The sequence below is a fragment of the Salvelinus sp. IW2-2015 genome, linkage group LG17 (assembly GCF_002910315.2).
Source record: "Salvelinus sp. IW2-2015 linkage group LG17, ASM291031v2, whole genome shotgun sequence".
Classification (NCBI taxonomy): domain Eukaryota; kingdom Metazoa; phylum Chordata; class Actinopteri; order Salmoniformes; family Salmonidae; genus Salvelinus; species Salvelinus sp. IW2-2015.
Window position 1 is genome coordinate 32,440,202 of NC_036857.1, and position 13,037 is coordinate 32,453,238.

At 39.1% G+C, this 13,037-nt stretch overlaps 1 protein-coding gene across 1 annotated transcript in view; it reads right to left on the reverse strand.

The window, feature by feature from the left end:
- Positions 1-3,485: 3,485 nt before the first annotated feature.
- Positions 3,486-13,037, reverse strand: part of pigt (phosphatidylinositol glycan anchor biosynthesis, class T) — a 34,270-nt gene continuing 24,718 nt past the window's right edge. The window contains exons 10-12 of the mRNA XM_024005684.2: positions 8,332-8,497; positions 7,929-8,012; positions 3,486-4,420 (exon numbers count right to left, since the gene is read on the reverse strand). Of these exons, the coding sequence (XP_023861452.1) occupies positions 4,171-4,420; positions 7,929-8,012; positions 8,332-8,497 (500 nt within the window). The 3' untranslated portion in view covers positions 3,486-4,170. The remainder of the gene's footprint in view (positions 4,421-7,928; positions 8,013-8,331; positions 8,498-13,037) is intronic.

Genomic DNA, 13,037 nt, shown 5'->3' on the forward strand with positions numbered 1-13,037 from the left:
TTCCTGTGCATTTATGACCTTGTTGGTGGAAGTCTTGAGTGTCTGAGATGCCTTTTATGGGCTTTTTATGGCAGCACTGAGCTACAATAACACGTTATGGAACACTTCAAGAATGGAAATTGCTCAAGTATGTACACGTTTCCTGGCTGACCACCAGAGTCAGTACATATACTTCTATTTGACCAGGGATTTTGTCTAAAGAAAACCTGTAGAAAACCTTCTGGTGTGCTACTACACCTCCCCTAACCTTCAACTCTGCACAAAGTGTCTATGCTCCCTGCCAAGGTATACCCACTTCCCTGCCTAAACGGACTGAGTTAAGCAGAGCTATTAAACCGGACATGACCATCACTGATTAGGAATGCAGAGGGCTTTTTTGTTCCACTCTAGAGTGCCAAACACATGCAAGAGAGAAAATGACTGGCTGGCAAAGAAAGGGATCTCTGTGTCTGTCTGTTCAGCTGGAACTTGGCAGGAGTGAGGCCAAGTTTGTAAATAGAGAAAAGAATCAGCCGTTCCCTCCCCTACCCTCCACATACACACACTTCCATAACTGAGGCAATTGAGATGGAATACAGAAAGTGAACTCCTGGACCCGGGGTGTATTCAGTGATGTGGAACGTTCTGAAATAGAATGAATAGTGATGACACATTGTCTACTCTATCAGATAGAATAGGGAAATMATCTATTCTTCATGATACCGAACATTCAAGTAGAAAATGTAATGTTACATTCTACTGAATAGATTCATACTGTATGGCTTGTCATAAAACTACATCACTCGTTTTGAACGCTTATGACATGTTATGTCGTCAGAGGCATCTGTGCCCCTTCAGATTTGTCCAGTTTAAAAATATATATWTTTTWAAATGTTRATTTAAAATAAATGTGTCTCTATGTAATACTATCAATCAAATGTATTTATAATTCCTTTATGTCAGCAGATGTCACAAAGTATTTTTTCAGAAACCCAGTCTATAACCCCACCTAGCAATTTTATTTAAGTTGGCTTAAGATAGCTCAGATACTGTAGGTTCCCAATCTCCCAACCTCATAACTAGCTACCAAGAAGCCTTTTCAGGTTATCAAGTTAGAGTTAGCTAGCTTGTCTAACTKACTTAGCTGGCATGCCTTCTGGAAAGGTTGGTAGACTTTAGAAAAACAAGCAATAACTAAATGTAATGACGAAGACTCACATTTCTTTAAATCTTTTACCAAGATTTTTGCCGAGATGCAGGGTAGCATATTTTGTTTCTTTAAAAAAAAAAAGAACCACCAATTTAGGAGGATGAAGACAGCTCAAGAGACATGTAGAAAGTCTTTAAAAAAAATTGGGGGGGGGGAATTAAGCATAATGATTATGGCTCTAGATTGCAYGAAAAAGCTATTTCAGGTATTTGAAAAATGCAAAATTGTCCAACTTCCAGAGCACCCCCCCAGCCATCTTTACGTACTCTGTGCCCCCTCAGATTTTTGGGGTGATGATGCCACTGTATATCGTTAAGACTCTTTTGCTAGATATTGATAGTTGATCCATGCTTAGTTGCAGCCAAGTGGTTCCTCATCATTTATTCTCAGGAATCCTCAAGAGTTCTCCTAGCAGTCCAAAAATAATGTTTTAGACTGAGAAGCAGGGATGCACAGCATTCATCAAGGGCACAATTCGATTCCCAATGATCTAGGGCTGTATTTATCAACCGAGAGTAGGAGTGCTGATCTAGAATGAGTTTTGACTTGGATCATAATGGATAATATTATATGGACAGGAGGGACCTGATCCTAGTCTGAGACAATTGAGATTCATACGGCTCCTCTACAAGCCTCCATGTATTTCTTTAAAGGCGAGGGACCACAGGATTAAATTACTTTTTTTTGCATCGACTTATCGATTTAGAATTTTGGGGTATTTTTGTCCCTAAATGAGTTATTTCAAAAAGTAAACATAAAAATGTCAAAACTTGATGTAAATGTTTATTTGATTTAGTTTATCATACTACTGTCATTCAAATGGACATAAATCCATAATTTCYAAGCTTACTACATTTAGTAATACATAATTCAAAAGCCTTGCCTGGCTACCTAAACTCCTTGCTCCGGCAAAACGTTACATGGAAATCTATTCTAGACCATCTGATTGGTCCCAAAAACTGATGGGTTGGGCCAGAGCAGAACACACGTGGGTAAAGCTAAGTTTGAAAATGAATCATTAGCTTTGATACTGTGATTGGTTAGAGACAATTCAATCGCTAATGACTTTGCTTTGTACAACACCCCTCCCTCATTMTGACATCACCCAAAACAACTTCAATGATTGCAGTCTCAGATTGTATGTAMGGAACAATTGAGCAGCGGAAGACCAGAACWCAGTTTGAGTCGTCAGGCAATTAAAAGCCCATTTCGTAGAGAATGTWACAATCTGGACTATATGTAGTAACTAACTTTGAAGAGATTGCGTCTAAATAGGTGTTTTGCATTTGGTAAGATAAATTCCTTGTACTGCTCTAACTCCCATTTCCCAAAAGRCAGACCTTCCCACATGAAAACATGTTTTTTCTCAGCTTCAGAAGCTTCTGCATTCACCAAATMTTGTGTGMTTATCCTTACATATATTCTCCAGACTTGTGTAGAGGGAATTGTTGACATGTTGTAAAATGTTTTATTCTAGATCACATTTTCTTTAAAAAAAACACACCTAAAATGCATTTTACATGTGACTTTAGTATTTCACAGATAGAAAGATTAAAACAATATTTATCCACAATCGTCTCTATACACATCCGGTCCTGGAGTGTCTTAACAAAATGACACCAAATAATTTAGGCTGACTTCATCCAGTGTCCAGAAAAACAGATTTGCTGTATATGCAAAGGTCCACATATTTAATGAGAGCCTCATTTGCATATTTTAATACAATATTTCAGGAAAGTTGTAATACAAAAKGTATTATGTTTGCGTCTACATTCAACTGGTAAAATTGTGATATGAGTAAGGGGGATTTTTTTTCTCCCTTATTAGGGTGTGGTGCCTTGCCTTAAAGCCATTAGATTAAAACAAGAATGACAAATGTTTGGTCAGTTGACCAGTTTTATAGATGTATTCTTTTTATATACCCAAGGTTACCCAATATATCTTCACACATTTGAATGTTGTTCAGTAAAATGAATGTATCAAGAGCAGTTTAATATACAAAGAACGAGCAGTGTTAAAAAGTAAATGCATGGAGGGTGCTTAGCCTTAGTCAAGTTCCTAATATTAATGCATGGCAAACTCATCTTTTTAAATGTTGTCTGTTGGGTATTTGTGCTACAAAGGCTTACCAAAAGGTAATGTCAATTAGAYAACACGACAACTTCAAACAGAAATTTGGACAAATGCAAGTTAAAATCAACAGTCTTTTCCAGTAGAGATTTTTTGGGTTTTCTACAAGTGCAAACGTTCTGACTGGTTCTATGATTAATGAACAAATGTGACACGAAATCCCACGTATCAAAACAAAAGACAACTGTTTATGGAAGTTCTGTAAGTCAGTGCATTTAACATTTCAACATCAACTAAAAATACAAATCTTATTTATCTCAGTAAAGATTTAAGAGATGAATCTGGAGCCGAAATGTACCAAACATCTCAGAGTAGGAGTGCTGATTTAGGACCAGTTGTCTTCTAGAACACAATGATCCTAGATCAGCACTCGTACTCAGACGCTTGATACGTACGGCCCCAGATCGCAGAGCAATGGCTTCCTAGTGATCTATAACAGACAATTACTTTTCCCAGGAACCAATATGAGCTTGCTGTGATTCTTGCAGCCAACTGTCCCCACTGAAACCCTGGAGCAAASACTTTGGTTCCTGCCTTAAACATGAAAAATACATTATTCTCTGTTTAACTAGACCAACAGCAGTAGTAGTGCACTGAAGAAAGGCCACCTTTTTTGCRTCTCACGGGCAAGAAAAAGCCTTTAACGTCCATCGAATCCATGACACTTCATTAGAGACTTCATTGTTCATCAACTCCTTTATCCTTCACGAAACAAACTTAAGAGTCATTTATTTTCTTTGTCAAAGCTTCCAGCACTTAAAGCGTTATCTTCCTGAAACTTACATTCACAGTTCCCAAGTGATGTAGCCACCGACCTCTGCTGTTGTTGTTGAAGTTAGCATTCTGGCTCATCACAGCAGTGGCACACCCCGTAGCCTGCGGATGATGTTGGCTAGCCGTTTGGCCAGGCCCGGACTGGGCTCCTCCACCTGGAAGGTGCGGGTCAGGAGATTGTAGAGGGAACCGTAACCCACGGCCACCACGGTGCAAGTGAGGCAGATGACGTTGTAGGGCATGCTGAAGTCAGGGGTGGGCAGGTTCACCAGCAAGGGCTCCGTGTAGACCCGCATGAAGTAACTGGACTCCTCTTTACAGGGGAAACTGGGAAGAAAGACAAGATGAGGTAAGTTTAATGTAAAAAATATGTTTCTAATATTTAAAATTGAATGCCTTTATTTTTGCCAATGTAGAGCTAGTGAGATTCCTCTGTAAAGAAAAGTCCWATGTAAATTAAATGTCTTATTACAATAACCTACAGTGGTTCCTCCTTTAAAAGTTGCGTCGTACTGCAGTACACCTTGTGTGCTGCCGCAGCATTCTGTTGGACGTCATTTAATTCTCAGCCATTTTTTCTGTTACTGCAAGTTATTGCTAGTTCGATCACCAGATGGCATCTTTGAGAAGCATTTGATAGTATTCCGTATTGGCATTACCAGACGATTTAAAACCTTTTTTGTAAAAACATCGTATATGGGATTGATAAAGAAATTTGGCTTAATTTATTTGATTAATATTATGGTGTTTCTATTCAGAGAAAAATGAAAAACTACACCATCAGGGTTTCCGTTAGGATGGAATGTAAAATATGGCACTGTACAACGTGACGGTCAAGAGTAGGTTACAGGAGTGGAGGATTCTACATTGTTTGCCTTCATTTAACAACTTTGTTCCAATATTTCTGTAAATCAGTGATATTTATTCCCATAGTAATTTGTTATGGATCCATAACTAAATCAACATCTGCATTTTGAAAGAGTATTTTTTTATCATTATTTTATTAACGAAATGTGTTTATTTGTTTATTAGGCTACTGTGCAGTCTACAATACATACTGTAGTAAACATTGGAAAGTGCCTAATTCCTTACATAAGGGAGAGCAGGCCATGTCTGTACTACAGAATGCAGGGCACGCAGGAGACCGGGGTTCAAATCCATGTTGGGGAGGAAGGAGTATGCTGTCCTTGTTAAATAAAAYGTTACACTAAGAGCATAACATTTCTSCACCCTAATTTTCTAATTATTGTCTAACAAATACCCAAATGGAGATTAAGTGAAATATAAACATCCACATTTGAATGTCCTTTTTTCTTGTTATTTTATTTTATTAACGAAAGCATAAAGATGTTGAAGAGATACTGTACTGCTGTTTTGAGTTAGAAATGTAACACTTTAGAGTACTTAAGCATCGAATACATTGCAAGTTGAGGGATTTCACACCAGTAGCCGGGTTATAAAAAGTATATTGTCTTGCTAATAGGAAACATTTGCATGATGGGCTACACCTGCTYCAGTTGATGTGTTCACTATTATTCTACAATGTAGAAAATAGTAAAAATATAGAAAAATCCTTGAATAAGTAGGTGTATACATACATATATATACATATATATATTTTTTTGTTTTGTTGTTGTTGTAATAATGACAATTACAACAATACTGAATGAACAATTATTTGAACTTAATATAATACATCAATAAAATCAATTTAGTCTCAAATAAATAATGAAACATGTTCAATATGGTTTAAATAATGCAAAAACAAAGTGTTGGAGAAGAAAGTAAATGTGCAATATGTGCCATGTAAAAAAGCTAACGTTTAAGTTCCTTGCTCAGAACATATGAAAGCTGGTGGTTCCTTTTAACATGAGTCTTCAATAGTCCCAGGTAAGAAGTTTTAGGTTATAGATATTATKGGACTATTTCTCTCTATAGCATTTGTATTTCATATACCTTTGAKTATTGGATGTTCTAATAGGTACTTGAGTATTGCCAGCCTAATCTCGGGAGTTGATAGGCTTGAAGTCATAAACAGCGCAATGCTTGAAGCACAGTGAAGAGCMGCTGGCAAACGCACGAAAGTGCTGTTTGAATGAATGCTTACGAGCCTGCAGCTGCCTAACCAACACTCAGACTGCTCTATCAAATCATAGACTTAATTATAATATAATAACACACAMAAATACGAGCCATAGGTCATTAATATGGTCAACCCCGGAAACTATCATTTCYAAAACAAAATGTTACATTTTTTGTCTAAATATTGCTGTTACATTGCACAACCTTCAATGTTGTGTCATAATTATGTACAATTCTGGCAAATTAAATACGGTCTTGGTTAGGAAGAAATGGTCTTCACACAGTTCTCAACGAGCCAGGAGGCCCAAACTGCTGTGCCTGGTGAGCAGTTGGTCAAGTTCTGTTGTCAGAAGAGGAATGGAAATGTCAGGGTGAACCGAAAACCTGACGAACCTGCCACATACTGTATATTGACTCTTCCTGTAGGAGGTGGAGTTCCTGAGCTCACAGGTGTGCCTGGCATGGATTGTGACTCCATCTCGTTCTTTTTCAACGTGTGAGTGAGTCAATAACTATTCAAGCGATTGACTCACTGATGAATGATCGGCAAAGGCAATCTGTAATCTGCGGGCATCACGGCTCGATAAGAACTGTTTTATGTATGTATGTATGTATGTATGTATGTATGTATATATATATATATATATATATATACACACACACACAGTTGAAGTCAGAAGTTTACATACACCATAGCCAAATACATTTAAACTCAGTTTCACAACTCCTGACATTTAATCATAGTAAAAATTCCCTGTCTTAGGTCAGGTAGGATCACCACTTTATTTTAAGAATGTGAAATGTCAGAATGATTGTAGAGAGTGATTAATTTCAGCTTTTATTTCTTTCATCACATTCCCAGTGGGTCAGAAGTTTACATACACTCAATTAGGATTTGGTAGCATTGCCTTTAAATTGTTTAATTTGGGTCAAACATTTCAGGTAGCCTTCCACAAGCTTCCCACAATAAGTTGGGTGAATTTTGGCCCATTCCTCCTGACAGAGCTGGTGTAACTGAGTCAGGTTTGTAGGCCTCCTTGCTCGCACACATTTTTTAGTTCTGCCCACAATGTTCTATAGGATTGAGGTCAGGGCTTTGTGATGGCCACTCCAATAGCTTGACTTCGTTGTCCTTAAGCCATTTTGCCACAACTTTGGAAGTATGCTTGGGGTCATTGTCCATTTGGAAGACCCATTAGCGACCAAGCTTTAACTTCCTGACTGATGTCTTGAGATGTTGCTTCAATATATCCACATAATTTCCTCCCTCATGATGCGATCTATTTTGTGAAGTGCACCCATCTCTCCTGCAGCAAAGCACCCCCACAACATGATGCTGCCACCCCCATGCTTCACGGTTGGGATGGTGTTCTTCAGTTTGCAAGCCTKCCCCTTTTTCCTCCAAACATAACGATATGATTGGTCATATAAAAACCTTGCATAATGAGTGCTTTAACTCCCCTTGTGGTGGTCTGGAGCAATGAAGGTGTGACGCTGGGTACCTCTAAGTCCAGCGGTGTAAGCTCGCAACTTTTAGAGGAGGATCCACTGTATGAGAGTTGGGGGCCAATTCCATTTCAAATCAATGGATTTGAGGAATAGTACACTACTTTTAAAAGAAGATTGTATTTGGTGTAATTTCCTTGAGATGCATTCAAATTGCATTATCTCAGGTGATAAACTAACACACTTAAGACAACTACTACGTAAATGCTCAACCACTACTTTAAAAAAAAACAGCCTCATTACTCACAAGCTGCTGAAAAGTGGGCATTCCCGAGTGCTGTTGGTATCCATGGCAACGACACTGGGCACGAGAGCGCTGATAACAGAAGACCTGAAGCAYGGGAAAACATTTAATCAAATACCTTCTACTGCAAACCTGAACATCGAGAGACTACAAGCAAGTAGTATCTCAATTTCAGCAATGGCCCCATCTTCATTCAGAATTGAAGCAAGACAAGAGCAAAGGGCACTTATAAAAGCTGACAACACTAGGCAAACATGAAAAATGTATTTAGACGTAAAATTTCCATCACAGTTTGCATTTCATTAGACAGAGACGGATAGAGTACAGCACTTCACCCATAGCATTGCCCTTTTTCAGTTTCTGTAAAAAGTGAACATGAATCAATTAAGTCAAAGTCAAGTGGTACCCGACGTAGAAGCCGTGGTTGGGGTCYGGGGTGTACTCGGTCCACTTGAGGAGTGCCCTCTCAAACTGCACGGTCACCTCGGTCACAGAGTTGGGGGGCAGCTGGACCAGCATCTCGAGCAGGTGGGGCCGAAGGCGGTCCTTGGACGGCTGGTAGTGAATGTAGCCTAGGTAGAGAAGAGGGGAGTAAGATAAATTGTATTTATTTACTCGCACAACAATGAAAGACAAGTAAAATGATGACTAGGGCAGTTTTTATTGATTTTTTTAACTAGGCAAGTCATTTAAGAACAAATTCTTATTTACAATGACGGCCTACCCAGGAACAGTGGGTTAACTTAACTTCACTCGGGTAGGGGGCAGGCAGCATTCGGAATTTTGGATGAAAAACGTGCCCAAATAAAACTGCATGCTACAGACCAAGAAGCTAGGATATGCATATAATTAGTAGATTTGGATAGAAAACTCTAAAGTTTCCAAAACTGTTAAAATAATGTCTGTGAGTAGAACAGAACTGATATGGCAGGCGAAGACCTTAGGAAATTCCATCCAGGAAGTACTATTATTTTGAAAGGCTGTTTTTCCATTGAAAGCCTATCCACCATACAAAGACTTAGTACCCAGTTCACAATCTCTATGGCTTCCTCTACATGTGGCCAGTCTTTAGGCATTGCGTCAGGCTTTTACTCTGAAAAATGAGGGAGATACAGCACTTTCAATGAGTGGACAATGGAKATTTCCAGACATGAGCCAAACGCGTGATCGGGAGCACGCCTTTCTTCTTTCTCCTTTTCTATTGACAAAGCTTTTGTCCAGTTGAAATATTATTGATTATTTATGACAAAAACAACCTGAGGATTGATTTTAAACATCGTTTGACATGTTTCTACGAACTTTTATTGTAAATTTGACTTTTCGTCGATGTTGAGAGCACGCATTGTGCCAACAAAACTGAGGTTTTTGACATAAAGAGGGACATTATCGAACAAAACAAACATTTATTGTCTAACATGGAGACCTGGGAGTGCCACCAGATGAAGATCATCAAAGGTAAGTGATTCATTTTAATGCTATTTCTGACTTTTGTGACWCCTCTCCTTGGTTGGAAAATGMCTGTATGGTTTTCTGTGGCTAGGCGCTGACCTAACATAATCGCATGGTGTGCTTTTGCCGTAAAGCCTATTTGAAATCTGGCACAGCGGCTGGATTAACAAGACATTTATCTTTAAGGTCTGGGGAGTTTCCTGGCCATGGAGCCAACATATCGATGTTTTGTTCCCCGAGCCACTTAGTTATCACTTTTGCCTTATGGCAAGGTGCGCAATCATGCTGGAAAAGGTATTGTTTGTCACCAAACTGTTCCTGGACGGTTGGGAGAAGTTGCTCTCGGAGGATGTGTTGGTACCATTCTTTATTCATGGCTGTGTTCTTAGGCAAAAGTGTGAGTGAGCCCACTCCCTTGGCTGAGAAGCAACCCCACACATGAATGGTCTCAGGATGCTTTACTGTTGGGATGACACATGACTGATGGTAGCGCTCACCTTGTCTTCTGGAAAAAGCTTGTCCGGAGATGCCCCAAACAATCGGAAAGTGGATTCATCAGAGAAAATGACTTTACCCCCAGTCCTCAGCAGTCCAATCCCTGTACCTTTTGCAGAATATCAGTCTGTCCCTGACGTTTTTCCTGGAGAGAAGTGGCTTTTTTGCTGCCCTTCTTGACACCAGGCCATCCTCCAAAAGTCTTCGCCTCACTGTGCATGCAGATGCACTCACACCTGCCTGCTGCCATTCCTGAGCAAGCTCTGTACTGGTGGTTCCCCGATCCCAAAGCTGAATCAACTTTAGGAGACGGTCCTGGCGCTTGCTGGACTTTCTTGGGCGCCCTGATGACTTCTTCACAAAAATTGAACCGCTCTCCTTGAAGTTCTTGATGATCCGATAAATGGTTGATTTAGGTGCAATCTTACCGACAGCAATATCCTTGCCTGTGAAGCCCTTTTTGTGCAAAGCAATGATGACGGCACGTGTTTCCTTGCAAGTAACCATATTTGACAGAGGAAGAACAATGATTCCAAGCTCCACCCTCCTTTTGAAGCTTCCAGTCTGTTATTCGAACTCAAACAGCATGACAGAGTGATCTCCAGCCTTGTCCTCGTCAACACTCACACKTGTGTTAACGAGAGAATCACTGACATGATGTCAGCTGGTTCTTTTGTGGCAGGGRTGAAATGCAGTGGAAATGTTTTGGGGGGATTCAGTTCATTTSCATGGCAAAAAGGGACTTTGCAATTAATTGCAATTCATCTGATCAKTCTTCATAACATTCTGGAGTATATGCAAATTGCCATCATACAAACTGAGGCAGCAGACTGTGTGAAAATGAATATTTGTGTCATTCTCAAAAGTTTTGGCCACGACTGTGTGTGTGTATATATATATTCTCTCCTATGCATAGCCTAGGCAACTGAAGATGTGTTTGCTACAACACCTTGCTGAACCAAGGAGCAGCCAAGTTTAAACATGTTGTAAAGACTCCATGTTAAACGTGGAAACGGACTCAACCGCACCCACTTTTTTTTATGGCTGGGTTTTTCCTCATCCTKTCTCTCCTTATATCAGCGTTTAGACGTAAAACAGGCTTCCTTTTAAATTTGCAGCTTTTGACTAAAGTTTTCCGACTTGAATATGAAGTCCATTATCATTGATTACATGGTTATACAAAAACCGTCACAGCCCTAATAGTGACAGTAACATAATACATAGGTGTAGCAGAGGTGAGAAACCCAATATCTTAAACAAAAACTTCTCCCATAAAATGATCAATATAAAACATTAGGTGAGTAAGAATTGTGTACACAACTGTACCCAAATTTCTATTATGTAAATAGTTTATGATTAGTGAATACCATAATGTAGTTATTTTGTTAGCTACTTCTCCCTATTAGATGAAATYGTATTTTTTTAAAGCCAATTTAGCTGTTGCGCTAGCTGTACTGTCCGGATAGATTCACAAATCATGGGAATATGCAGACCTTGTCTCCCGCTGAGGCATGTGTTGCTAGGCAACACCTCTGCCCTAGGAACATATAGAGAAGGAANCAACACCTCTGCCCTAGGAACATATAGAGAAGGAATGAAGCGAGGGCCAGAGTATGAAGCGAGGGCCAGCCAACGAGAGTGTACAGGTCYCAGTGGTGGGTAGTATATGGGGCTTTGGTGACAAAACGGATGGCACTGTGATAGACAGCATCCAAATTATTGAGTAGGGTATTGGAGGCTATTTTGTAAATGACATCAACAAAGTCGAGGATCGGTAGGATGGTCAGAATGGTGGCTATGTAATACATACATCAGACAATATTGGGGAGCTATGTCATAGTTTGTTCACTGGTAAAAATAAAATTTATAGTGACCCTATGCTTGGTGTGACTTATGGGCAGAGCAGACAATCTGATATGCGCTTAAATATTGTGATATGCAACCTGGAATTAAAATGTAAGAGGACRAGTGCTGTATAGCAATAAAAATAGCACTGGTGAGTAACTACAATTTCACAGAGACAAAATCACAAGTTCTTCAAGTTTAGTACTAGGCCTATATCCACACATTTGAATGATCTGAATGATGATGATTGAATATACAGKTWGGTTTGGCCTCCAGCCAATTTGTTCCTGAGTTTGTAACTAGTCTGTGGGATGAACATAATTAGCCTATTAGCAAATAGCCTACTAGCTGCCCAATTCAAAGCCCTACACAATAGGTTAAACTACACAATTAACATGTGGTTAGTGGGCTAATTCAATGAAAATATAAAAATGAAGATCTTATTACAGTGGTAGAATCACCAATAACTATGTTAGTAGAACTACCTACTCTATTAAATTATATTAAATTGAACAGTGTTTCTCCAAAGCAAAACTAGTGTGTCTTGTTTGGAACTAAACTATCGCTGTTTGSKAAGAATTCAATRTGAAATGTTATTYTGAATCTAAGCATGGTACTTTCAGAAGTAAATTTTCCACCCCAGACATCAGGCCCGAGTCCGACGCAGAAGTGCATTACGAGAGAATGGGAGGACATAGCTATAGGSCTATCGACAAAAATATATGGATAACATAATTGCATCTGTCAAACCGGTAAGCCTCTCTCTCATTTCTTAAATAGTGCTTTAACAAAGCCCCCTTGTTAGTAAAGTGCCTATTCAACTTCAAGCACAGGGCACTGTTCATATTGATCTTAGAAATAGCGATCCACACGCTGCAGCAATCTGAACTAACTTTCCTGTAATTATCCAATTATATTCCGTTCCCACTAATATTGTAATTAAGCTTTCACATGTCATACACTTATCAAGCTTTTGGTGCTTGCTTTCATTTACGCCAAATCATTTGACTGTAAATTTTCTGTTGCGAATAGAGAAGCCCATACAATTGAAGTCGGAATTTTACATACACCTTAGCCAAATACATTTAAACTCAGTTTTTCACAAATCCTGAAATGTCATAGTAAAAATTCCCCGTCTTCGGTCAGTTGGGATCACCACTTTATATTAAGAACGTGAAATGTCAGAATAATAGTATAGAGAATGATTTATTTCAGCTTTTATTTCTTTCATCACATTCCCAGTGGGTCAGAAGTTTACATACACTCAATTAGTATTTGGCAGCATTGCCTTTAAATTGTTTAACTTGGGTCAAACTTTTTGAG